Source organism: Vidua macroura, chromosome 9, assembly GCF_024509145.1.
Source record: "Vidua macroura isolate BioBank_ID:100142 chromosome 9, ASM2450914v1, whole genome shotgun sequence".
NCBI classification, from domain to species: domain Eukaryota; kingdom Metazoa; phylum Chordata; class Aves; order Passeriformes; family Viduidae; genus Vidua; species Vidua macroura.
The window spans coordinates 13,849,641-13,874,541 of NC_071579.1; the positions used below are offsets into that span (position 1 = coordinate 13,849,641).

Consider the following 24,901-nt stretch of genomic DNA (forward strand, 5'->3'; position numbering starts at 1 on the left):
TGACTCAAATTGCATTTACTAATGTGTATATGACTTGTCCTGAACAGCTGTCTTGTGTTTGGTCTTTGACCTCCCTACCTGTCCCCCCATCTTCATCTAGAGGATCCTTTTGTCTCTCAAATGAGAATCAAGGCAATAAAGCTCTCTTACTTCCCAGTAGGACAGGAATATTTTTGGTACTGAAGTTTATGCTTTGACTGTTTCTCTTGTCCATAATATAGATGAGAAATATATTTTCCATAAAAACAGTGTTTCCTCTTCAAGCATGCTTTAATTCTTTGATCTGCAGCTTGACTCTAGATAAACAGCTGTTCTGAAACGCTGAATTCATATATGTCCCCAGCTTTATGTGTAAATCCCCCTTGCAGAGAAGAATGGGGGCTTAATGTGAGACAGTACAGTCTTATTTCACATGGATTATTTCACATAGATTCTGTTTTAACTTTTTGCCTCCTAATACTTTTTATAATAAAAGTGGTCTTAATGAGCGTTTTTTTTTTGACAATTTTTTAAAATACCACTTAGCATGTCTATTCTGAATAAAGTATTAAAGCATTTTTAGTATTAGTGTGTTTATTATTCAAAAAGTTTTCAGGGGCTATTTTGTTTAGTGAGATTTTGAACTTCATGAACCTAGAACATGAAATGATTGTGGCTTTATATTTTTATAGGTTATCCTCTTCATGCACCTGAAGCCTACTTTCCTTATTTCAAGAAGCATAATGTCACATCAATCATAAGACTAAACAAAAAAATTTATGAGGCAAAACGCTTTACTGAAGCTGGTTTTGAGCATTATGATCTGTTCTTCATTGATGGCAGCACACCAAGTGACAGTATAGTCCAGAGGTTCCTGAACATCTGTGAAAATGCTGATGGTGCCATCGCTGTACATTGTAAAGGTATGTGCACCTATTCATTGCTGACTGAAATTCAAAATAAGTATAAATCCATAGAGTGTATCCCAGAAATACAGCATTTAAGAATACTTTAAGACTGTGGGAGTAATTATGCTTTATGGTGCTTGACTAAATATATGCCAAATATTTGTTATTTTCCTGTTATATGTAGTCTTTACATCCTACACTGTTATTTGCAGGAACTGACAATCTGTTGTTCATTGTTCTGTGGGGTTTTTTTAATATGAGTTGAAAACTTGAGATTTAGTTGATGAAGGTTTCTTTTTTTGCATTGTGCTTTCACAGCATTATGATAATTGGCTAGGAAATGCAAAACACTAAAAGGTTTTCTTTGTGCTTTTTGACTGTTCTACATTTTTCTGTGGAGTATGAATTCCACATTTCAAGTTGATGTGAGTTATTGTGATGCCAGCATTTCAAACCAGCCTAATTCAGCAAACCAGCCAAAAAATGCACCAAACATGCTTAGTCAAGAGAGATTAACAAAGGCTTTTAAGGGTTCAGCTTGATTTATGTTTAGAGTTGTGTAAGGACATTGTGGTGATAAATGTCTTGCCTGATCAGAAGCAAGAATAATACTATTCATAATTTTCCCAGGAACGATAATATGCATATCAAAGATAAACAGGTTTCTTTTCCAACAAGTTGTTACTGTTGCTAGAACCCAGGAGTTCTGGCATTGATAAGCTGGGCATCCAGTAATTGGCTAAATAAGTGTATAAATCATTGATTAGCAGGAGGTTGTTACTAAGTTATTCTCCAGGCTTAGCTGCTAAAGGAGTATAACATACTTGGTAGTGAGTTAGAGATGTGCTTTGTACATTGAAGTATTTTTTGGTCTTTTGTCTGACCATTTAGTAAGCAAATCAACAATCTTGTTTTTTTTAGTTTTTATACCACCCTAAATAATCCTCTACAGTGTTAACAATTAACTCAGGCCTAACTCAGGCAGAGTTATATTGCAGAGGTGTTCTGAGCACTGCTATTACTCTAGAAACTGCTTGTCTTAGATGAGATAGAACAACTAATTGCAAAGGATTGTAATGGGAAGTTTGTACATTAGCAGAATGTTGGAGGAAAGAAATTAAATCAATCCTTCGCCTTTTAAATGAGTCTGCAAAGCTTGTCTTTCAAGCTACCATTATGGACCCTCACTATGTGTGAACTTTTACCTTCATCCTACCTAAATCATCTTCACTTTCAAAAAAGTCAGATAGTGATTCAATGTAAAGAGCTTGTATTTGTGTATAGAATTGTCAGCAGAGATGTCTGGCTGCTTGGAGAGTTTCCATTTGGATAGTTGTTGGTGCATAAACAATAGCAGGCTACTGTGAGACTGTAAATTGAAAATACTGTATTTGTGGGCAATAAGGTTCAAATGGGGAAACACTTCACTAGTACACAAGACACAAAGCTGGAAAGAGATTAATTCTCACTCTGTAGTTGGAGATTTTACTGATAGTAAAAGCTAATTTCTCTGTGTCTCTGTTGTCCCCTTAAAAACAGGATTAGTTTGGGATTTGTTGGACAGTGGGTTAAATTTTTTTAAGCTATTGATATTTAAAATTTTACACTGGCCCACAGTCATTGCTGTTTATACAGATAGCAGTGATTAGTTTTATGTGCTGGTTTTACAACAAAACTGATTCAAAAAGAAAAACCCACTGAGATGCACTCTGTTGAGATGTGACATATTTGCACCATGTGTTTTAGGTACTTGTGCTGGCCTCTCAAAGGTGCTTTGATTATGGTTTTTTACCAGTATCATAAATATGAAGCTAGTATCCAGCTTGATCACGGCTTTTTAAAACATATTGGCATTTTTTAAAGTTTGGAGTAGAATTTTTCAAGTGCCACAAGTGATCACTGTTGCAGGTGTGCTTTTAAACATTAACTTTTCTAAAGTATGAAAGATTTGTCCCTATGTCTATATCTAGCATTGAAATTGAATTATGTGATAAATGGGACACTGAATCAGAAATTTTCTTCAAATACTAATGTGGGGAATAACATTGCATGGAAGTTTTCTTACATCCTATACTTTTATTTGATAATTCTGGAATGTTCATCCCTTCATATGTGGCTGTTGACTCTTGTGTTTCTGTAGCTGGCCTGGGGAGGACAGGAACACTGATTGCCTGTTACATAATGAAGCACTACAAGTTCACACATGCTGAAGCCATTGCTTGGATAAGAATATGTCGCCCAGGCTCTATTATAGGACCCCAGCAACACTTCTTGGAAGAGTATGTATACATATATATAAGTACCTTCTTTGCTCCTCTCCATCCCTGTCCATCTTGCACTATTTATAGGATCTAATTTGTCTACTGACATTTTTAAGTTATTGCCTGTTCAAAAGATTTAAGGTTAGTTAATAGGGGATTGAAATCTGAGTTACTCAGAAGCAGTCAGCTTCTCTGGAGTTCTATGCAGTTCTTGGAGTTCTTCATCTTCTATGGAGTTCTATGTTTTGTCCCCTCAGAGGGACACAGGGCCTCAAGACGGCATGTTTCTCTTCTGGGGAATTTAGGAGTTAGACAGATGTGTTGGAAGTAGACAAAAGACGAAATCAACAAAGAGGATTTATTAAATATTAGCATTGAAAGAATAGTCTTTAAATACTTTATATACAATCTATGGCACTTAAAATTAATCTTAAAATGGTATCATTTGTATGGTTTTACTTTATTGTAACTGAAGATTAAATAAGTGCTTGGTAGAAAGCTTATGATCTCCATCAGATTCCTCAGCATGATGTATGAAACATTTCTCATTTGGAGCTAGTAGTTGTAGGCAAACAAATGTATGGTTCTAATACAGCTTCAGATTTGATCCCGACTGGAAATGAATGACAGTGATGTAGACAGTAAGTTTAATGTCATAGTGGTTTCTGTGTTGTGCATTTACAATTGTTGTGGTTCTGCTGATATATTTGAGTTGATGGCATGGTGATATTTACTTGGAGGCATTTTCAGTTTTATGGGACAAAACATTTTAAGAAATTCCGCTACAAATAGGAAAAAGAATTCATCAGCTCTGCTAGATGCAGAGTGTGTAAATACTGTAAAAGATGCATTGACTTTGCATCTTAAAATCCATAGGATATTGGAGAGAAAGAGGTATTACTGTAACTCAAGAGAAATAGAGCATGAATGAGGGGTTTTATTTCTTTTCCAGTGCAACTGCAAATAGAGGACAAGCCTCTATTTGAGAGGTGGCTTGCTCTTATTCAAAATACTGCAGATCACAAACTACAGGTGTTCACTGGAGCCAGATTAGTCTTCTTCAGACAGTGTTGATGATTGGATGATACACTCTTAAAAATGACTTGCACAATAGAGCAAAATGACAAGAAAGCTAGTAGGTAATGTGAACAGTAAGTGCTGTTTACTTACAAGATAGGAAAAACAAGGCCCATGTCCTTTCTTGGTTTGACTGAAGGAATACTTGGCTTGGTTTTATAGATAGGCAAAGATCCTTCAGATCTACCTACATTTGTCACAGCTGAGAGCTGTAGTGTTGTTCAGTAAGAATTTTCTCTTCTCCTAAGGGTAGTAGATACCTGTTTCAAAAGTCAAGCAATGACACCAGTGGTGTCAAAATGGGGCTAGGAAAGAATGTCAGTTACGTCTTTGTAATATAAGATGTCTTGCCCTCAGGGCTGCAAAGTTGTGTCTTACAAAAGGTAACATCTTGCAATTTCGATCTCCCAAGCTTCAAAGGTGTCAAAGCCTAATCTCCTAGATTCTTTGAGGTTTGATAAGGGAGGTTTGGGTTTTTTTTTAATAGAAATGCTTCCACTTAAATGTGTATCAGATCAGTTTGTTACTGCATATGCAATGATCTTGAAAGATTCAATGGTATTTAAATTCAAGTGTGTTTTCTAGGCTACTTCTGTTAGGTGGACTAAGTGGCACTCCCTCTCCTTCCCACCCCTTTGTTCTGCCTTCTTGTGATGTTTACTAGGGATGTAGTGAAATTTTTCTGACGTGCTTAACTTTTCCATTTATTATTGAGCAAGCTTAGGCAGTTGGCTCACATCCATTAGCTCTTCAGGTCTGCCATAATATTTTGTTTCCAAACAAAAGTTTCCAGTGAAATTGTATTCTGATTTAATTCCTCACCATTTTCTTCTCTGTTCAGTGTAGGAAATCAGTGTTGTTTCAATAGTATGTGATAGGGGCTCAGTTCTTGGATGGAACTAGCATGACTGGTACCTACCCAGCAAACTTCCTTATTGAGAAATCATGCAGACTCATCGAAAAAAGTCTGCTCTGCCCATGCATGTTATAGCAAATAAATTGTTATTATTTTTATCACCTGTGTGAAGGATATATTCTTTCACTTTCTAAAAGTCAATATTAGAGCCCTGGTGAATTTTACATGACTACATCCAATTGCACTGCACAGGTCAGCTGTAGATTCCTTGCACAATATCTGTAGCCAGGAAACACACACTAGTAAATTGCAAAGTTCTGTATCATCAGTTATGCTACAGATGATGTATCTAAAAACACTGGTTTATGTTATTTTTTAAGTTGTGTTTTAAGAGCCATTAAAACATAATCACAAATTCCTGTTTAGTTAACCTCTTTCCCCAGAAGGCTTTGAGAAAATGAATTTTTAGTACTGTGACGACTACAGACTTATTTGGTGATTCTCGAGGGTTTTTTGTTGTTTTTAAGTATTGAGGTTTTAAATTTTTTTTTGTGATAGACATGTAAATTTCTTTCCAGATGAAGATGTAAGCGTGGCATATTTTCATATGGTTTTTTATGTGTGTACAAATCTGTTGATCTGAATGGCTTTGGTTTTGTATCCTGAAGGAAGCAAGCAATGTTATGGCGGGAGGGAGATCTCATCCGATCAAAGCAGAAACAGCGAGGAGTTGATGGAAACATTAACAGAGTTCTTTGTGGCTTAAATGATATTTCCATCAGTGACAATCTGAATAAAGCACAAGACTTGGATCAATACAAGGAGGTAAGTGTTCTTAGGAAAAATTTTAAATAAACTGAAGCTGGGCTTTTAATAACTAGCTACAGATAGCTTCTAAATGTATTTAGGACATAATTAGAACAAATCTCCACTTAGTAAAACAGATCAAGTAATATTTAAAACTGTTGCAGGTAAATTTTCAAGCTTCCGAAGGTTTGTGTTATTTCAAGTCATTCTCTCAGGATTTTCAGTTGTTTTCTTGAGAATGAAGGAAAACAAAAAGTCAGCTTTCCTCCTGGAAACCAAAAATGTGCTTATTCCAGGCTTTTAACTAATAATAACGCAGGTGTGTATAAATGTCCAACAGACTTCCTTGAAGTAAATAAATGCTGGCATTAAGCTTGAGATTCATGAACCTTCAGGTCAGGTTCTGCAAAAGCCCTGTAGTGAGTGTGTTTGTCCAGAGGCACATTTAATGTGCCAGAACTATGCAATGAGTAGTGCCATGTGTGCAGAAGACAGTAGAGCAGCCTTCTGGGTTCTGATCTTTGTGAAGGGAGATACTCAGTGCTTTCAAACCAGGATTTGATAAATTCCCTTGCTTGCATACTTTTGTTTCCCAGAATGATTCTGAAGACAAAGATGTGGAAGCTCAGAATGGGATGACACAGGGAGATAAGCTGAATGCCTTAAAAAGTCGTAGACAGCCTTGTTCTGCTACAACAGGAGCTCTGAGGTAATTATACCAGTCTGAGGTAATTTACAGTTTTAAATTCTCTCCATTCTATCAGATCTGTGTGGCAGGTACATGATCTTGTTTAGGGCAGTGGTACTACCTGTACCACCACCTGTGGTGGAAACTTCTCCAGGAGTGTATCTATTAGTTGCAGATTTGGTTTATTAATCTTCTTCTTCTCCTTTTTTTCCTTTCTGCCTCCCTATTTAGGCATGCCTTGTTACTGTGTAGCAGTAAAAGATAATGTAAAAAATACTTCAAAATTTTCAAATTTATGTTGAGTATTTTAGAACTTATGACTTGAACAAAATATTCTTAATTAAACTTAGTTGTCTTTCTATAATTACTTCTCTGTACTCCTTACAGGAATTCAGAATTTTTCACAATCAATAAAAATGTGAACTTTGAAATTAAACCTGAAGTAACTCTCTGTGCTTTGACTGTAAATTAAAACACTGATTGTTAATAATTTTACCTCTTATTTTTATATTTTATGCCAATCTGAGACACACAGATATGATTTGGCAGAGGGGAAAGGTTTTTTATCCTATCCTGGATAAAGATTGCTGCTTTTGTTTCTTTAGGCTGCAAGACATGAAACTCCACACCAGGTCAATATCACAACCCTTCAGGTACTGACTTTAAAATTCTAGTTCTAAATGTGTATCACTTGACTAGGGTCTTCATCTTCAGTGTTTTGGGTCATTGCTAATCAATTGATCTGATCACTGTTTCAGACTTCTGAGCCTGGGCATATAACAAACCTATTTAAACATCTGCAAATTGCATGCCTTACCCCATTGAATCTAAAATACAATATGTAAGACAAAATTTCTATCATTATCAAGCATTAATACTGAAAAAAAGCACATTTTTTTCAGTTTTGTGACTTGAATTTTTGAGTTGGATTTCTCCAGATGACTGGCACTGGAGATGAATGTTTTTCCCTTTCTTAGTGTGTAATTAAAGCTGCTCAATGTCATTTTTCTTCTGTGCTTGTAGTTGGAGATCTGTACCCAAGCCCTCTATCTAGAGCTAGAGAAAATTAAATTTTTTAATTAATTGATGTGGACAGCCATAATAGTAACAATTTGAGTAGTCCAGTGTAACATACATACAGCTCATTATCAACACATGAAGAATTTGATCATTAAGAATCCCACCCTAGAAAGAGCTGCATGTTCTGTGCAACTTTGTGAAAATTTTCATTTGGAAATTATGCTGATCTCATGAACACTACAGTTTTGGGTTTTTCTACTTACACTTGCTCTATAAGTTCAAAAAGTATTCTTAATGAAGTTTACATTTAGAGTTCTAAAATTTATGATAAAACTTAAAATAAATCTATAAAAAATGGACACTTGGCCTTCATAAATTATGAAGGTGAAAAGTAGCTTGTAACTTTTTAATAAGGTGCAGCAGGGGAAATAGTTGGAGTGGATATCTGGGAAATTTTTTTAAAAATATGTTTAAGCAGGCAAACTTGAGTTTTTGCTGTTGAGTTCTCAGACTTGAGAATTCACACTTTTTAAAATACCAATCTATGTACTGAAAGATTATATGTGTTGGATATTTATATTTTAATTATAATATCTGGCTTCTCACTGGAACTCTGCACTCCTTCTAGACTGAATGCTTCAGGTAGCACAGAAGGATCCATATCTCCTCTGAAGGCCTCCAGAGTGATGGCACTTACTTCACCATCTGCAGAAAGAATAAGCAGACTTTCCACGTCTTCAGGCTCTAACCTTAAAAGGTTTTTTTCTTCTTCTCATTTTGGTACAAATGCTTACAGTATCCTACAGTGGTTGTCAGCACATCTGCAGCTTATGAAGTGCTTGCTCTTCTTGGCTATAAGAAGACTTAAATTTACTTAGTGATTTGCTGTTCTACTAGCCAAACTTTAGTTGCCTACAGATTTTAAAAACAAGCAAAACCCAAAATCTGGCCTACTGGTCTGACAGTTTTATACAGATAGTGTCATCAGAAACAGTACTGTCATGCTCAAGTATGACAGTATGGTATGGTTAAGGTTTCTTTCACTTAGCTCAGTTTATAGATGTTTTACAGCTATTCCCAATAGTCTGTATACTACTACTCTCCTGAGTGGTAATTAGTTTTTTAATTAACCCTTTATTTATTACTCTTTAGCTCCATTATAAGTATTGTCCTAAGTAGTTACATATATTAAATGACACTCAGAATGATTGATGCATTTTTAATAAACATGTGCACAAATGTTTGCCTGAGCAGAGTAACCAGCTTGAGGTATTTCAGGACACCCTACTTCTAGTCTCAAATTTTGTCATACTACTTCTTGGTTACTTGAAGGCTTGTATCACAAAACTAATAGCAAGAAACAGAGGAGGAGTTCTGAAACTGTTCCATGTACACAAACTACTTCAGTGTAAATCAGATACTGCCTAAACCTGTTAACACCATCTCCTGCATGCATGTATGGTTTGACAGAGGTGAAAGCTGGCCATGGTGTAGTGCTTGAATAAGCAAAACTTGGAAAGTCCTCACAAAGAATTCTGCTTTTCATTACTTCAGGAGCTAGAAATGAACCTGTGTGCAAACACAGATTATTTCACAATGGTCTGTGTTATTCACCTAATGTCTTCTGAATTGTCTGTTATGTTTTTGTATTTATCTCTACATACCTTGTGAATATTTTTTCCCTGCATGTGTTTTCCATTCAGCGTTTCCATAAACTCCAGACTAGCCAGTTCTCTAGGGAACCTGTATGCTGCTTCAGATGGTGATGAGAGCAAAATGACATCATCCTCCTCTAGGACAGGTTTTTCTGTAAGCCATATCTCCAGTCACCTGAATGGCAGCTTGCAGCTGCCACAGAGAAAAAACCATGAACTGAACAACAACTTGTACAACAGAAACAGCAGTAGTGGCAACAACCTGAGCAGCCAAAGCAGTTTTCACAGCGCCGTCACAGATGAGTACGCACCAGCCTTCCTTTATGGGCCTTACAGCTCCTCCAGCATGATACCAGAGTCCATTCCTGTAAGTCATAGTCACAACAGCACTTAAGGCAGCTCACTGATGTTTTTTTTCCTTGCTTCTGTGAGCAAAACTGTTGCAAAAAAAATCTTAACTCAGCATCATTCTCCAGTTTCCTCTAACGTTTCTGAACAGCATCTTTGGCTGTTACCTATCATTTCAGCTGCTTTTTTTCCCATCTCTTCTAAGTATCTGTTACATGGAAGTTTCATGAATATAAATTGTGCCTGAACTTTACATCTTTTCTGATAACTTTTTTTATGGACCTTCTTACCCTTTAGATTTTATTTCAAATTATCCATAACACAGTCTATGAGTTAATTATGTGTTTTCATTTTTGTGCAATCTTAGACAGATTTTAAGAAGCCTTTGTATGTATCATAGTAAACAGAAGGTAGAACATCCTTAAAGATAAGGCTTATTTGAACAATTACTGCCCTTGACTTGAAACCTACTCCTTTTCTAACACCAAATGTGGAAAGTATTATAAGCAAGATATTTCTGATGATCTCACATTGCAGCTTTCATTCCTCAACAACTTTGGTGCCTTGGGCTTATTTTGTGCTCTTTTTCTGTGTAAAAGTCTGTATAAAGAGGATGTACAGATAAACTAATGGAACTTGAAAGTGTTTCTATACAAAATGTAGAGAAGAGAGACTAGAGAAACTTCAGTTATGAAATCAGAAAAAGCCTCATCTATTCTAGGGAAAAATAATAATATCTACTACTATAAATCTAAAACCAATTTAAAATACCTGGCTTCCAAGGATTTGATAGCCTACTAATTATAAAAAAATAGTACCCTGTTTTTAATAGATTTTGCCTATGATTAAGGGAGCCTATCAGCCTCTTTCAACTAGTCCTGACACTTAGGATTTTTATTTTTTTTACTGGGTGGAAATGAAATGAACTTCAGAGTATTGCACATCGCTCTTCTGTTTCCTTAGCACTGATAACCTGTTTCGTATAAAGTTCTGGTGTTATACCTGCTAGTGGTTTTGGGTGTGGTGAGTCTGTCTTAAAACAGCTAATAATGTACATTGCATGTAACTAGGATGTCCTGCCAATAGTCATTCATGGGCTGTGTTCTTTTCTTCCTGCAGAAATGGAGGACCTACCCTCTTGTTAACAGTTTGGATGTGGCACCACTCACAGTTCAGAAGCCACATCTCTATAGCTTGGGAGTATCAATTGCTATTTCTGAGGATAGATGGCAGTAGGAAATAAAATTGTTCCATTGTGGAATTAAATTATATGTGTGACTGAAATATAATCTGTATAAACAGAACATTGAAATTAGTTGAGGGAACGTGATTGTGTATTCTCTAACTCAGTGGGTTCTTCCTACTGTGGTAGAATCTGCTTGACTAAAGCAGCTCTTCAGAATACTTGATGCTTTCAGATTCCTTGTTTAAAAAAGAAATTGTAGCTTCTTATCCACTACAATTTATCTGGAAATAAATGCTGATATTCCATGATCTTAGAATCACTGTTCTGCACTGGGTTTAAAATTGAGTTTAAACTTTACTTTAAACAGCAGCAGTAACTTGTTTGCAAGGGAGTTCTTGAATGTTGTCACATCTTCACCTCTACATGGGATTATAATAAACTATATACAATTGATTTTTCAAGTGAGTTATAGAAACCATAACAGTTTTTCTATGATGAAACAAGCTCTAGAACAAGAGGACTGTTCTTTAACTAATTCAATTTAATTTCTTCAGGCATAGAGATGAAGAGAGAGGTGAAAATGTATATCAAGCCAGGAATGTTTCTTTGAGATACATTGATGAGTCTTTCATTTGTTCATGCATTCTGATTGCTCTGGAAAGTCATCCTTTTTAGGTGTTCCCAGTCTTCAATCCAACATGCTTACAGAAATTCAGTCCTCAGGAGTTAGTCCTCTGCTCTTGTTGAGTATATGGGAACTAAAACTCAGTCTACCACCAGTGGGTGAGAGCAATCACTCATCTGAATAATAAGTGGTAAATTAGCTGATTTTTTTTTTTTAATGTCTCACTTTCAATACTGTCTCATATTTAATGTATTGAACAATAATTCTTTGGAGAGTCAGCCCATTCCCATTTTTTTTCAGTTGTTTCTTTTGTAAATTGTATATGCACATAAACTACGTGCAGCATCCTAAGGGGAAGAAATCCTTGTAACTGTAACATGACTTAGTCATGAAAATAAGCTGACATCATTCACAATAGGCCAGAATTTAGAAGGGTACCAAATGATAATGTAAAGCATTACAGAAACAGTAAGCCTGTTTTCCTTAAGCAGCTTTAAAGGTTGTATGTAAATATAACATCTTAAAAGCTGTCACCTCCTTTGGAGAGGTAGTTGCTGTAACTTAGTGCTACAAATTATTTTTTACAGTGAAAGCCAAGTTAGTGGGTTTGTTCCATAAGCATAGGACAGAAAATTAAGCATTGGTGACACTTCAGGTTTCTTTTGTGTCTAGATGGTTACAAAATTTTAGGATAGTGCTGTGTTCCTTAATCATATAAACCCTCGAGGTGCAACATATTTGGCATTGACACAAAAATTCCCCAAATCTATGTCAGGAGAGGGGGTGGTTTACAGTGTAACTTCCAGAATTGTAGCATGCCTTTCTTTATTAGATCAGGATGACTTAGGAAAAGGAAGAAAAACAAGGCATGTTAGTTACTGTGTAGTTTAAGGAAGAAGAAAGGAGCAATTAATGAAATAGCCATGTTGACAGCAGAGAGGTGCTTACAGCTCTGTGCATTGCAGTGAAGAAGGAAAATAATTGTTGTCCCTTTGCAGCAGAACTATTAAGTGACTTAAACCACAAATTTAAATGAAATATCTTAGGCATAGTGTAAAGTTTTAGGTTGAATGGAAGGCATTTTTAAAGAAAAAAAACCTTTCTAAAATGCACTATTCTCCTGTTATAAGAACATCTCTAATTTTCTTCCTGCCTATCTTAATGACTTAATAATGCATGGAAGGCTATAAGGGATATAAAGGATATAAACTTTGAATAATTCTTGGCTTGATATTGCTTGCTCTTGAGGAGTAGAGGTTATACACAGTCCAATGCAGCAAGATCTTTAAATGAGATTCTTTCTCCAGTCTTCTCTGAAGAGTGAGGTGAGCTGAAAATACTCTAATGTATTACATGCTGTGTTGTGAGAAGCAGCATTTCTTACAAAGAGTCATGCCATGCAAAGTCTACATAGCAAAGTGCAAGTTTCTGATTTACCAGTGAAGTAATATAATATTATAATATAATAATATAATAAAGACTAAAAATTGTTCCTGTTTGGAATGTTTTTCAAATATGTTCTGATTAATGCATTTGCTTCTAAATGTACCTTGTAGCCTTGTGATCTCTCCCAGTCACAGAGGAGTGCACTGAATTGTTACCCATTTTATGCACAATTGACTGAGTGCAGTCCCTGTGACATCCTGAGGTTTAAGACAAGAGTAGGTTTTTCAATCATTTAATCTCTGAATGCTTTCTGTCTGGTAGTGAGCAGCTCCCTGGCAAATATACAGATGGTTTATTTTGAGGGCAACATAATTTTTCTGAAAGATCAGTTCCACTGATTAAACAGAGTCATGCTTAAAACTATTTCACTTTGAACCTGAAATTTTCTGTATCTCTTTATTATGTCAGTGTTATAGCCCTTTGTTGTCTTATTTTCCTGTTGTGGAGTTATCTCATGCTACTCATCTCAACTTGATTTTCTTTTGATAGGCTAAGTTAGCTCAAAAATCCTTTTGGAAAGTGTTCAAAATTTTAGGTTTCTAAATCATTCTGATCCAGAAAGCTGCTATGCAATGCAATCCTGTTTATAAATACATAGCTTCTTTTATTTTTTTGACTGTAATGCACTGGGAGCTGGGGGGCGGGGCGGGGGGGGGGAAGAGTTCTTGCCATTGATGATAGTGACTTCTTCTGTTTCTTTTATTTGAGTCCTGAGTTCCTGGAGGGATTTTTGGTTTGATTTGGGATTTTTTTTTTTCATGTGGAACTCTGTGGAAAAGCATCATCTTTTTTCTTTTTAGTTGGTTGGTTAGGGTTTTTTTTCTCCTTCTCTTCCCCTCTTCTTCTGGGACCAATTAACCCATCAACCCAGCAAGGAAGATTGGTTTTTCCTTGCCACTTCAGCCCCTGACATGCAGCTGTTTTGCTTTTGGTGGCATTTACCAGTGGTCTGAAGCTCATCAGCAAAATATGGAGTAGTATCAAGCTACCAATTCTGGCAGAATTCTTTTTAAAAACAAAATTCTGTTTAATCATTTCCACTTCACTGCTTTAGATGCTGAAATTACTTGAAGTCATGACAGCCCAGCCTAGGGTTGTTGCAGTGTTTGTGTTCTTTCTAATTGCAGCACATCAGGTGATGTACCTGACTGAAGTCTATTACATGTCCTGGTGCTTTGTTTATTCATTTAGCTCATCAAAGGACTCTTGAATGATACTGATTAATTCCCTTTCTCTTAATTGGCAAAATCTCACTTCCTTGAGTTAGATATCAAGCTAACCAGCTGTAATCATGCAGTACTTTTATTTTAGAAAATCACCTTATCATTCTTACTTATCTATCTTTGTTAACACGAGTGGTTCAGGAGCATTTTGAGATGGCTAGAACAGCAATTTTTCAGTTCTCGTTTATGTTCACAAAACTCATTAGTGAGTTTTTCCTGCAGTATGGAAGAGAAGGTTATTCACTGATTTTTTTTTTTCAATGTTTTGCAGTGAAACAGCATTAATACCACTGTTCCACATTCCACTTAACAAAAAGAAAGAATAAAAAATAACCATGACTGTAACTATTGTTGTCAGACATGTATTTTTCTCTAATAGTTTTTGTCCTTCATCACTGCAAGCTTGTAATCCACTTTATTGTGTTTATGCTGATGAACTAGAAGAAAAGCTTGATTTCTCAAAGAAAAAAAAAAGGAAACAAACTTGCTGTTTCAGTCAAATAGAATAAATATTTAATTTTACAAAGTGTGTGTTTTGATTAAACAGAATCTCTCACAATAACATTTGCAGAATTACTTTCTTCAACTATAATCACACTTAAGGTACTGCTATAAGATTTTTGCTTTGTTCTTACAATAATTCTAAATCCAAATATTGCTCTTTAAAATGTATTTTTATTGGAGAATATGTAACTGGGTAGTCTTAAGATGAGTCACCTTTTGCTTCTATAGCTGTCATGGAAACTGGCAAGATGGAAACATTGCCAAAAAATTGAGATGTGTTGGCAGCATTTTAAAGTTCATATATATCATCTTTACCTGTAGCATGGTTTTTCTTAATTAGAATTCACCATTAATGAAGATAGGACAGGCTTTGCAAAAACCAAACACTAGTGCATCTTGCTGATGTGTAAATTGAGCAGACCCACAGACTTCACGTGTGTACATTTTCCCTAATGCATCCTGAGCCAGTTTAGTGGCTCTTGTGTATTCCCAGGGGTTCTTGCCTGCAGCAACACTCCTATTGCAACAGTGTTTTGGGAGAGTTGATGCACAAATCCAAAAACTTAAGTTACATTTTTGCAATTACCTGGGGAAAGAGCATGTTCAAATCTTAACAAATAGGCTTAAATTCTGTAGGGTTATTCTGAAACAGAGTTCAAATTCAGCCTGGCTTGGTCCTGCAGTCATATGTCAGCAAATACAGTTCTAGTGCCTCAGTGGATTTGGAGCTCATTTTCTCTCCCAGGAGGCTTTCTGTGTCTGCTCTTGAAAAAGAAAAATGGAAGTAATATAAGCAGTTATTTCAGCATAAACTTCATTAGATATCCTTAACTGTAGTGAAACTATCTAATTCTTAGTTTAAATGCCTGTTACTTGGGTATAAAGTGGCAAGCTTGACACAGCATGGGACCATTGTAGGAGTACACATTGAGATTTCTTCTCCATTAACTGATTTTATACTCTCATCCTGACAATTCAGCAGTCAATTTTTTTTGGGTTTTTTTTTTTTTCTTCTATTTTTAACTCAAATTTAAATAATATTTTGTTAAATCCAGCAAATTACATGTGAAAATGGATTGGGGTTTTTTCTTTTTAATAAAGTTTTCAGAAGCATAGGCCATACTTTGAGTCATGGCAAATGTAAATTTTAAAATAGAAAACTCCTCAAAAGATTTAAAAACTGAAAAAAACTACAATTACAGGCTTTGAAACTTTACAGTCAATCTCTTCAGACATGTGAAGAGATTTGAGAACAAATGACTTCTCTGAAAACACAAAAAAAATCAAAGCAACAAGCCTTTCCTGCTATATTTAAGTTTTTAAAACTCAAATGTGAGTCTATATACTTTACAATAGCTCCGTTGTTACAGGTATCACCATGTTTTTAGTGATAGAAATATACGTGAAGTCACATAGATTAATCGGAAAAAAGCCGCTGTTTAGATTTAATTATTTCCCTGTAATCAGAAAAGACTGAGACATTAGGAAAAAATCATGGGGAAGTGAAGTAATTATGATGAGGGTGGGAACACACTGAAAAACATATTTCTCCATTTGAAAGTAAATAAAGTGTGCCCACCCATCTGTAATGAAAATTACCGAAGCATGCTATTCTGTTTCCAAACAATATATGCTGCTGGATATTTGGGGATTTTTTTAATGTGGGTTTTTTTCCCCATTTTTTTTTTTTTTTTGTAACTTGGATTGCTAACAATTTTATGAATTACAGTTTAAACTTCAGATTTTTTAATTTATGGTTTGCTTCTTTCATTAAAATCATGATGTAGAATTCCTGGTTACTGCTGTCTGCTGAGTGAAGGGCTGGTGTTCTCAGTTCTTTGTAACTAACACTTGCTGGTTTTAAGAGTGTAAATTGCTTTCTGGTCATCTTTCATCTGTCCAAGCTTAAAGTAATCATTACTGTACAGCATTTGAGAGTATATAACTACACTTCATGCCTTCTAAAAATGTTTATTAATCAGCTTTACTCAGGATTCAGTTCTGATGGATCCATTTCAAATACTGCACTAATTAAGTATAACCATCTTTCCAGTTGTTAAAATGCACTTCTGAAAATGAGAAGCCTTTGTGGACCATTAAGAGAGAAGTTTCAAGTGCTCATTAATGAAGGGCTGTTCCTTCTGCCTTGCTCTTACTAAAACCAGACCTTTTTTAGTCAATAGTATTAAAATCTATATGCTGACAGCACTTTTTCTACCTAGGAAAGAATATCCAGATGGCCCAAATCTTTGAGATGTGAAAATGCATTTAAAAGACAACTTTGAAAATATACACTGAGACTTAAAATATAGGGGGAAAGTAGTTGTGTGATATTAGTTAGAGCTATAAAGGTATATATAAATGTATTATGCACTTGTACTAACAGGTTTCAATATGGGTACCAAAGAGCATTTCCTGTAATGACTAGTTAGGAATAGTAGGAAAATGGAAGACTGTGAGGGTTCAGTCTGTCTTAAGAGTCGTGTTGGTCTCCGGTAGTTCTCTCTAATTCTGAAGAATTTATGCAGTTTTAAAATAAATTTGGTGGTTTTACTTGCTCTTGATTTATAACCATACTAATCTGGGACAGCTCATCACTGTACAAGACTTACATTCATCAGAGAGATTTCTTAAACACATCTGTATAGGAGCTAGTAAAATGATTGGATATTCTCTAAGCTGATTTATCAGTTTTTAATAAAACTTCTGACTTCAGTAGAAACTGAATTGTAAATAAATACATTAAAGCAGGTTATGATTTTCTCTTAATTATACTGACTTGTTACTAATCCAGATGAACCATTTGCAGTGCTTCATTTTCATCTGATTTTGGTAGTCATACAAAAATTTATCCATCTTTGTAATTACTGATGTAGTTTTTTTTCCTCAATAATGAACTACATTGTGTTTTCTATATCATTATCTGAATCAACCTCTAAAGTAAGCTGACTTTTACAGTAGCAGTTGGATTCTCATTCAGGATAAGTGGAAACAATTCAAATACAGTAGCAGTGGTATTTTAAAGGACTTGTAACACTTTTAAGAATCTCAAGAAACTGGTTTGGAAAAGTAAGTGTAGATACAGCAGATTTTCATTTCTTCTATTTTATTCATCTTTACCTATGTAGAGATTCAGCACCCCCCCCAACTCTGTTTGTTTATTTTTCTCCTTTCTGTCCTTCCTCTACTCTTTAAGTGAAAAATATATGTTATATATAAATAAAACCTCTCCAGTGAGATTTAATCAGTTTTTCTTCTCTGCACAGTCCCTTCAGTCTGAGTATGTTCAGTACTAAAGCCTTGCTGCTTTGGTGAAACCTGCTGAGCTCTTCAAATCAATGTCCTTCATGATGGAGAAGAACTGAAGAAAAGATGCTGCTCATTAAAAGGAGGAACCTTCAATACAAGATGTTTTAATTCCTTAACACCAAGAGGAGACTTCTTAACAGGCAGAAAATTATTGTTAATGACTACTGCAGATGCACTGAAGTTGAATTTATGGAAATTACTACCCCATGTTATATACAAATTTAAATTTTTTATGTTGAGACAGTTGAATATATTTCTAATGAATTTCATTAAGACATTTATTAACTTGTGTACAGTGTTAAAATATGTATTAAGAGAATATTTTGGTAAAATATATAAAAATTATGTAAAAACTAGAATATATTTTAATTTAGGGTCTACTTTGCTACAGAAATATGTATTTTAAAGAATTTGTACATGTTTATCAAAGATATAATTTTTTTTTATGAACAAGAGATTTTTCTTGTTTTATGGGTCCATCATTATTGCTTAGAGCCTACTGTAATTTACTTTTTTACTAATTGGTCTTCTGGTAATTTGATGGAAGCCTAACTATTGAGAGATTTGTTATTACAGTATCAACTAAAAGCACTTGATACATAGTCTGCTTTCCACTTCTGGCTGCTAACGTTTCTTAAGGAAATACAATGAAAGAAAAATAAAGGGAAAATATTTGTTAAGATGTGATGTAATTACAACGAACAAGTAATTTATGTGATGACTCAATTGACAATTAACACTCTTTCAATTTCTTAAAGGATTTATGTTTTGTTTTCAGTGTAGACTGTTAACTTTTGCTATGCAATATATGCTGCAAAAATGAAGACAGACCAAACTGAAGTTGGTAGAAATGTACAGTGAATTAGGTAGCGCTGCATACTTGCATGCTTTTAACCTGCATTTGGCAGTATGTGTACAATTTCCTTAGCAACACACAGTATATGTTAGACATATATTAAATTTTTATCAATTGGATGCTTCATAAACATTTACATTTGTTGTTAAGCATATGGCTGAGGTAGCCTCCTGTATCATAGAAGGGTTTTGTCATAGAAAAAATGCTCTTTACTCTGTGGAATGTACAGGTCAGTCAGATGTGATTAGGAACGAGGCTTAGGATGAAATGGTGTTACAGGGAGGTACAAGATCATGTGTTAAATTTTCAGAACTCACAGGTGCATGGTAAGGAAAAGAATATAAGCAACTGTGAGGATTTTATTTGCCCCTCATGTACAACATAAAAACAAAACACATTTGTTGCCTGTTTGTTTTTCAAAATATCTGCAGAAACTTGAAAATAAAACTTAGTTGAATTGTCAGTCTTTGTTCCTGAAGACCTGTGAATTCCCTGCATTTGCTTTACAACTGAAGTTAAGTGCTACATACTTTTTTAAAAGATGAGATCACAAATTGCTATGGAAAGTTATACTGAAAGTGTTCAAAAGCAATACTGAGAGCAGCTATAAAAATCAAAATCACTGAATAAAATTTACATGCAATACTGTACATTTTTGCAACTGTGTATATGTAACATACACACAAAGTAGCATATGTGTGTATATATATACAATATACTGTATATGAACTATAGATTAGTAAGATAATTCTACCTCTCATAAAGAATTTTCTCATTTACTTTGTTATAAATAGTTTTCCCTAATAAATACTGATTAATTTTGAAATGTAGATATATATATATATACAGCTAATTGATAATAAAATGCCTGTTTAAGCCAGCTTCCTTGTTTCTTGATTTTTTTCATAGATATTTTGATGATTCAATCTCTAATTGAAGATAACTTTTCAAAATCACCTTCCTTCCTGTAAACCATGTAACATACTTTAACGTACTTAAAAGTAGGATAACATTGCAAAAGGCCAGTAGCAAGATAGATAACTTTTTAACAATCTCTTTAAACATTCTTGTATTTGCTATGTATAATGCCAGGTATTTAATCAACATGTTGATATTATGATGATGGCATTATATTTCAAAATCCAGTGATTTCAAAGCTGTGTCTGAACTGAGGAATCCTTCCTGGGTGAGGCCCCTTGTTACAGGTGTAATATACCTTGACTTTTTTGCATGTGCAACAGGTCTCTTAGTCCCACCAACAGCAGATTCTTTGTGCATAAGAATCTAAGCAATTTAGCTTTCTTTAGCTTTTTATCCTTCCTTCAATTTAAAACTAATCACAAATGGTTCTAACATTTGTTAAAACCTGTTGCTGATTTTCAGCAAATTTGTTGCATTACATGATTACTTCTCTATTAGCCTGTTAGCCTCTTTTGCAATAGATGTATACAGTGTATAACTGTTACACAGCCACTCTAAAGGAGTGGGAAAGCTGGGAATAGAGTGGATGCTTTCCAAGTTGCCCAAATTCTGGTGACAGTCTGATCTAAAAAAGCAACAAAAGTCTTCTGCCCCTGCATTTGAATCTATAATGGATGGTGATTTGGATGTGCAGAGTAAATACTATACAGGATGAACAGCTAATTAAAAGGTTTCTAGTGCATAGGAATCAACCTCTCCCTTGGCCTTTTCCTAGACTTTTATTGATTTATTAGATTAAATACATAAATACCAGCTTATGTACAACCTTTTTTTATTCATAAATAAGTCAGTATTCTGCAACAATCAACTTCTTAACAACAACAAAAAAATTTGGAACCATGAAAGGTCAGGAAGGTCTTTTATAACCTTGTAGCTTTTAAGAAATAGTCTGAAATTTATTTTATATCCTGTGTTCACTTGTCCTTGAACTTTACCATTTCTGTTCCTTCAAATATGAATATATCTGGTTCTGAGAGAACAAGTTGTAGCACACAAGATCTCTAAACATGAATGGATGGATTAAATAAATCTAAAGGTCTCTACTGGGCTTAATAGTCTGTGGCTAGCATCTTATGAAATAGTTAATCATCGTAATCTCTTTTTAAAGTATGCTTTATGAAACTTTTCAGTTAGGGAGGTATTTCTTGTTACAAATTCAGAGACTATTTTTCAATTGCAGTACTGCAGAAAGGGGAGGATTTTAGTTTCTATAATAACTGTTCTTTACTGACAACTAAACAATGAAAGGCCTCAAAAGGTTTGACACTTGATTAGATCTACACTGTAAAGTGCAGCAGGCAAAAAATATGGTAATTAAAGGCCTGATCAAGTAAATCACTGAGGTATGTCTTTAACCTTAAGCACATGAGCCATCTAATTAATTAAAAGAGAACATAGATGTTCGTGTTTGTAACAAATCCACCTTTGAATCAATATTTCTGTCAATTGTTAACATGAGCCTTTTATATCAAAAGATATGCTGTATTGCAACATCCATTGACCCACACAATTTAACTTTTTTAACTTGAAAAAATGTATATTGCAACTATAAGTACCTCTTAATACATTATTTTGGTATTGCTATTTGTTAGCATCAGGAGTTTAACAATATCTAAAAATGCCTTATGAAGGTCTCAGATAACACCTTAAGAGCTGTGATTGCTTGCTTTTGTAGCTTATACCTAACCTACCTGCAAAAGCAGCTTTTTTCTTAGGCTCATCACAAATATAACCAGCATTCTGTACCTGAAAAGCTTTTCAAAGTAAATGTAAGTTCTCTTACTGAGTTTCTTATTAAGTCTTGTCCAGGTTAAGGACAGTTACCATTTTGTCCCTGTTTGAGTAAAGCAGGATAGAATTCCTGGGAGAATCCCATGACTAATTATTCTCAATCTGGGAATGGACTGTTAATGCCTACTCTTCAATCAGATTTTAGTCCACCTCAGGAGCTGTTATTCACCTCTCCAGGAACCATTTCAAATATTACACAGATGCTGTGTTTTATCTGTGTGCTCACCAACACCAGTGTTCACCTCTGGCAGGGTGGCAATGCAGGATTTCCTGTGGGTTGACACAGGCTGAGGTTTATGAAGAGATGTAAAATGTTCAGATTGAGAACAAGCTTTCTCAAATAAGTACTGTCTTAGCAGGATTGGTCTATTTATTGTGTTTGAAAGATTTCATTTGGAAAGTATATTGTTATTACAGACCGGTTCTAAAATTAACTAAAATTGCAGAAGCATACTGAGCTTACTCTTAACAAAAATAGGATCAGAAAAAAAATCTGTTAAAAAGTGAGTATCGAACCGAAGAAATTCTGCAGTTTATGGTCTGTATTTCAGACAGAAGTGACTGATACTGGTTTAAAACCTTTCTTCAAATGAAAGTTGTGTAAATGGGTTAGACCCAGAAGACTGGTAAGGCAGGGAGAAAAGAGTCAGACTGTGTAGTTGGAGTATTTCTGGAGCACGATAGGGTTTTGCTTTTTTTTTTTTTTTTTTTTTTTTTTTTTTTTTTTTTTTCCTTCTTGATTTAACAAGTTGAAAATCTGCTGAATAATTCATGAAGAGTGGAAGGGCTGAATCTTCCTGGAATGATATACAGTGTACGTACTGTGGCACAGGAGAAACTGCAAAGCTTTGTATCAGTTGCTGTCGTTTCTGCTGCCGATTGCAAGGTGCTGCTGCTTTTGCTGTTTTCACAGCTACAGAAACCTCAGTCGTGCTCTGGTCTGCCAACAGCCATTTGCCTCCCTATGGACCCACCTTCACCAGCTACAGTCTGTGGACTCTTGCTGCCTACCTGCCTTGGACACTGCTGGTTTTTGGATCCTTACTGCAAACAGCATTTTCTGGACCTTACAGCTTGTATGACTGAAACCTGCCTTAGAGTCCTTCAGCTGCACAGCCTCCCGTGTGCTTGGTGAGGACTCCTGCAGCAGAACTTCTGACCCAGACAAGGATGGGATTTACAGGGCAAAGTCAAAACTGAGCTGCATTCAGCGAGATGCCCAACGCCTCTTCCTGGAGTGCTAGCTCGCCTCTGCTGCTGCTCTGGGAGGACTCCTCCAGTACCCGCATCTTTCTGTCGCTGCTCTACGCAGTCTTAGCTATCTCAGGGACTTTATCCAATGTGATGGTCATCTATTTAGTCTTCTCCTTCAAGAAGCTGCAGACAACCAGCAATGCCTTCATCGTGAACGGCTGTGCGGCAGACCTGAGCGTGTGCGCCCTGTGGATGCCCCAGGAGGCTGTGCTGGGGCTGCTGCCCCCCAATTCCTCCTCCCTTCGCTCGGCGGAGTACCGGCTGCTCCGAGGGGGGCTCCTGGGCCTCGGCCTCACCGTCTCCCTGGCCTCGCACCTGCTGGTGGCTTTCAACAGGTATGTGCTCATCACCAAGCTGCCCAGCGTGTACCAGGCCCTCTACCAGCGGAGACACACGGGCTGCATGATCGGGCTCTCCTGGGCCCTCGCCCTGCTCCCGGTCCCGCTGCTGCCCGGGCTCTGGACCCTGGGCTCAGCCCAGTCGGACGGCAGCTCTCGCTACACCGCCCTGCTCCTCGCCCTGGCCGTACTGGGCCAGACCGCGCTGCTGCTCCACTGCTACCTCGGCATCGTGCGGCGGGTGCGGGGCAGCGCCAAGCGGGTCAGCGTCCTCAACTTCCACCTGCTGCACCAGCTGCCCTTCCCCGCCGCGCCGCCGCCGCCTCGCCGCGCCCAGCGCCGCCTCAGCAGCGTCTCCGTCCTGCTGCTCTGCTGCGTGTTCCTGCTGGGCACCCAGCCCCTGGTCTGGGTGAGCCTCCTGGGCTTCTTCCTGCGCCCGGCGCCGCCGGCGCTGCAGGCCGCCAGCTGGCTGCTGCTCTGCTCGCTCTCGGCCCTCAACCCGCTGCTCTACACGTGGCGCAGCGAGGAGTTCCGCCGGGCGGCCCGCTCTGTCCTGCCCCGCGGCGAGGGCCCGGCCGCCGCCCCACGCCCCGCGGCCGCCGCCGCGGGCCCCGCCGGCGCCCCGCCCTGTCCGCAGCTGCCGCGGCGCCGGGGCACGGGGAGCAGCGCCAGCGCCGCGGCCGCGCCGCGCTGAGGGCCCGGGGCGGCGCCGGGACCCCGGCGGCCGCGCGCGGGAACGGGCGCGGCCCCTCAGGCCGCTTCGACACCCCCGCCGGCGGCCACCGCCCGTCGGTCGGCCGAGCCGTCCTGGCCCCCCGCCCCGGTAGCGCTTCTTCCTCTCCGGTTGCTCCTTTCTGACCCCACGCACTTATTGCCCGCTCCCTCTTCCACCATACGGCCCGGCAGCGCCGGGTGCTTTCCCGGGACACCGGGACGGACACTGGGGCGGGATCTCCCGCCCGCCCCCTCAGCCCCGCTCCCGGCACGGCTGCTGTCCGCCCCCAGGAGCCGGCCAGGACTCCAGCCAAAGCAGTGGATTTAGGAATCTGGGATAACCGGTAAATATGACAACGCACATAACTGTTGTTTATGCTCTAAAGATTTCAGTATGAGACAGGCACCTAGACAGCTCTTTCTGAGACATATGCAAGTTTGTTTTTATAAAATCGATGCAATTCTTTCAGCATTTAAAGTAGTTCTTTGAAGTGAGCTCCCTGAACACAAGGTTCGTTTGCGAAGGACTGGCAGGTGTCTCATTATGCACATAGGCACACAGACACCGGGAGCTGCTTCCTTTCCCCCAGCATACCTGATCTCTGTTCTCCATGCAAGACCCTCCTTCAGCTTTCTCTGGCAAACTTCAGGATGATGCTGTCTGTGGAAACTGTTAAAAACAAAAACATATGCACTTCTGTGGTGATCTGGTTTGAAAGCTCTTTAAGGCCTGTTTTAACTAAGGTCGCTGTCCATGGCCACTCGATAAAATACAATGCAATATGAAAGCTGGTGTTGTCCATCTAACCTTGTCACCTCTTCAGTTACCAGTTTGTTGTATTTCTCTTAAATATATTATTGCAGAAGTATGATTTCACAGCCTCTGCCAGATACAAAATAACAGATTCTGTGTGGCATTTGGAAAGGAGACAGCTCCTCACACTGAAACTGTGGTGGTGAGTGCTGCAGGCCCATTCCTCCCAGGAATGGTCTTAAAATCCTTATATTTCCTTCTCTGTTGCTTGACTTCCTCCTTCTTCTTTTCCAACGCAGTTGCTGTTGTTCTCATGGTGAT

At 37.4% G+C, this 24,901-nt stretch overlaps 2 protein-coding genes across 4 annotated transcripts in view; both read left to right on the forward strand.

Annotated features, from left to right (window-relative positions):
* The window catches only part of CDC14A (cell division cycle 14A), a 52,339-nt gene extending 32,812 nt beyond the window's left edge, over positions 1–19,527 (forward strand). The window contains exons 9-16 of one of the 3 annotated variants that reach the window (XM_053985022.1): positions 672–902; positions 3,028–3,166; positions 5,750–5,906; positions 6,485–6,597; positions 7,182–7,229; positions 8,225–8,353; positions 9,300–9,618; positions 10,719–10,868. In XM_053985022.1, coding sequence (XP_053840997.1) covers positions 672–902; positions 3,028–3,166; positions 5,750–5,906; positions 6,485–6,597; positions 7,182–7,229; positions 8,225–8,353; positions 9,300–9,618; positions 10,719–10,835 — 1,253 coding nt within the window. In that variant the 3' untranslated portion in view covers positions 10,836–10,868. Of the gene's footprint in view, positions 1–671; positions 903–3,027; positions 3,167–5,749; positions 5,907–6,484; positions 6,598–7,181; positions 7,230–8,224; positions 8,354–9,299; positions 9,619–10,718; positions 10,869–17,849 lie in introns of those variants that run through there. The other 2 variants (XM_053985024.1, XM_053985025.1) reach the window with 2 other exon arrangements.
* A 2,235-nt stretch (positions 19,528–21,762) lies between these two features.
* Positions 21,763–23,806, forward strand: GPR88 (G protein-coupled receptor 88). Its single transcript, XM_053985147.1, has one exon. The coding sequence runs from the start codon at positions 22,736–22,738 to the stop codon at positions 23,804–23,806; it is 1,071 nt and encodes a 356-aa protein (XP_053841122.1). The 5' UTR covers positions 21,763–22,735.
* Positions 23,807–24,901: the final 1,095 nt, after the last annotated feature.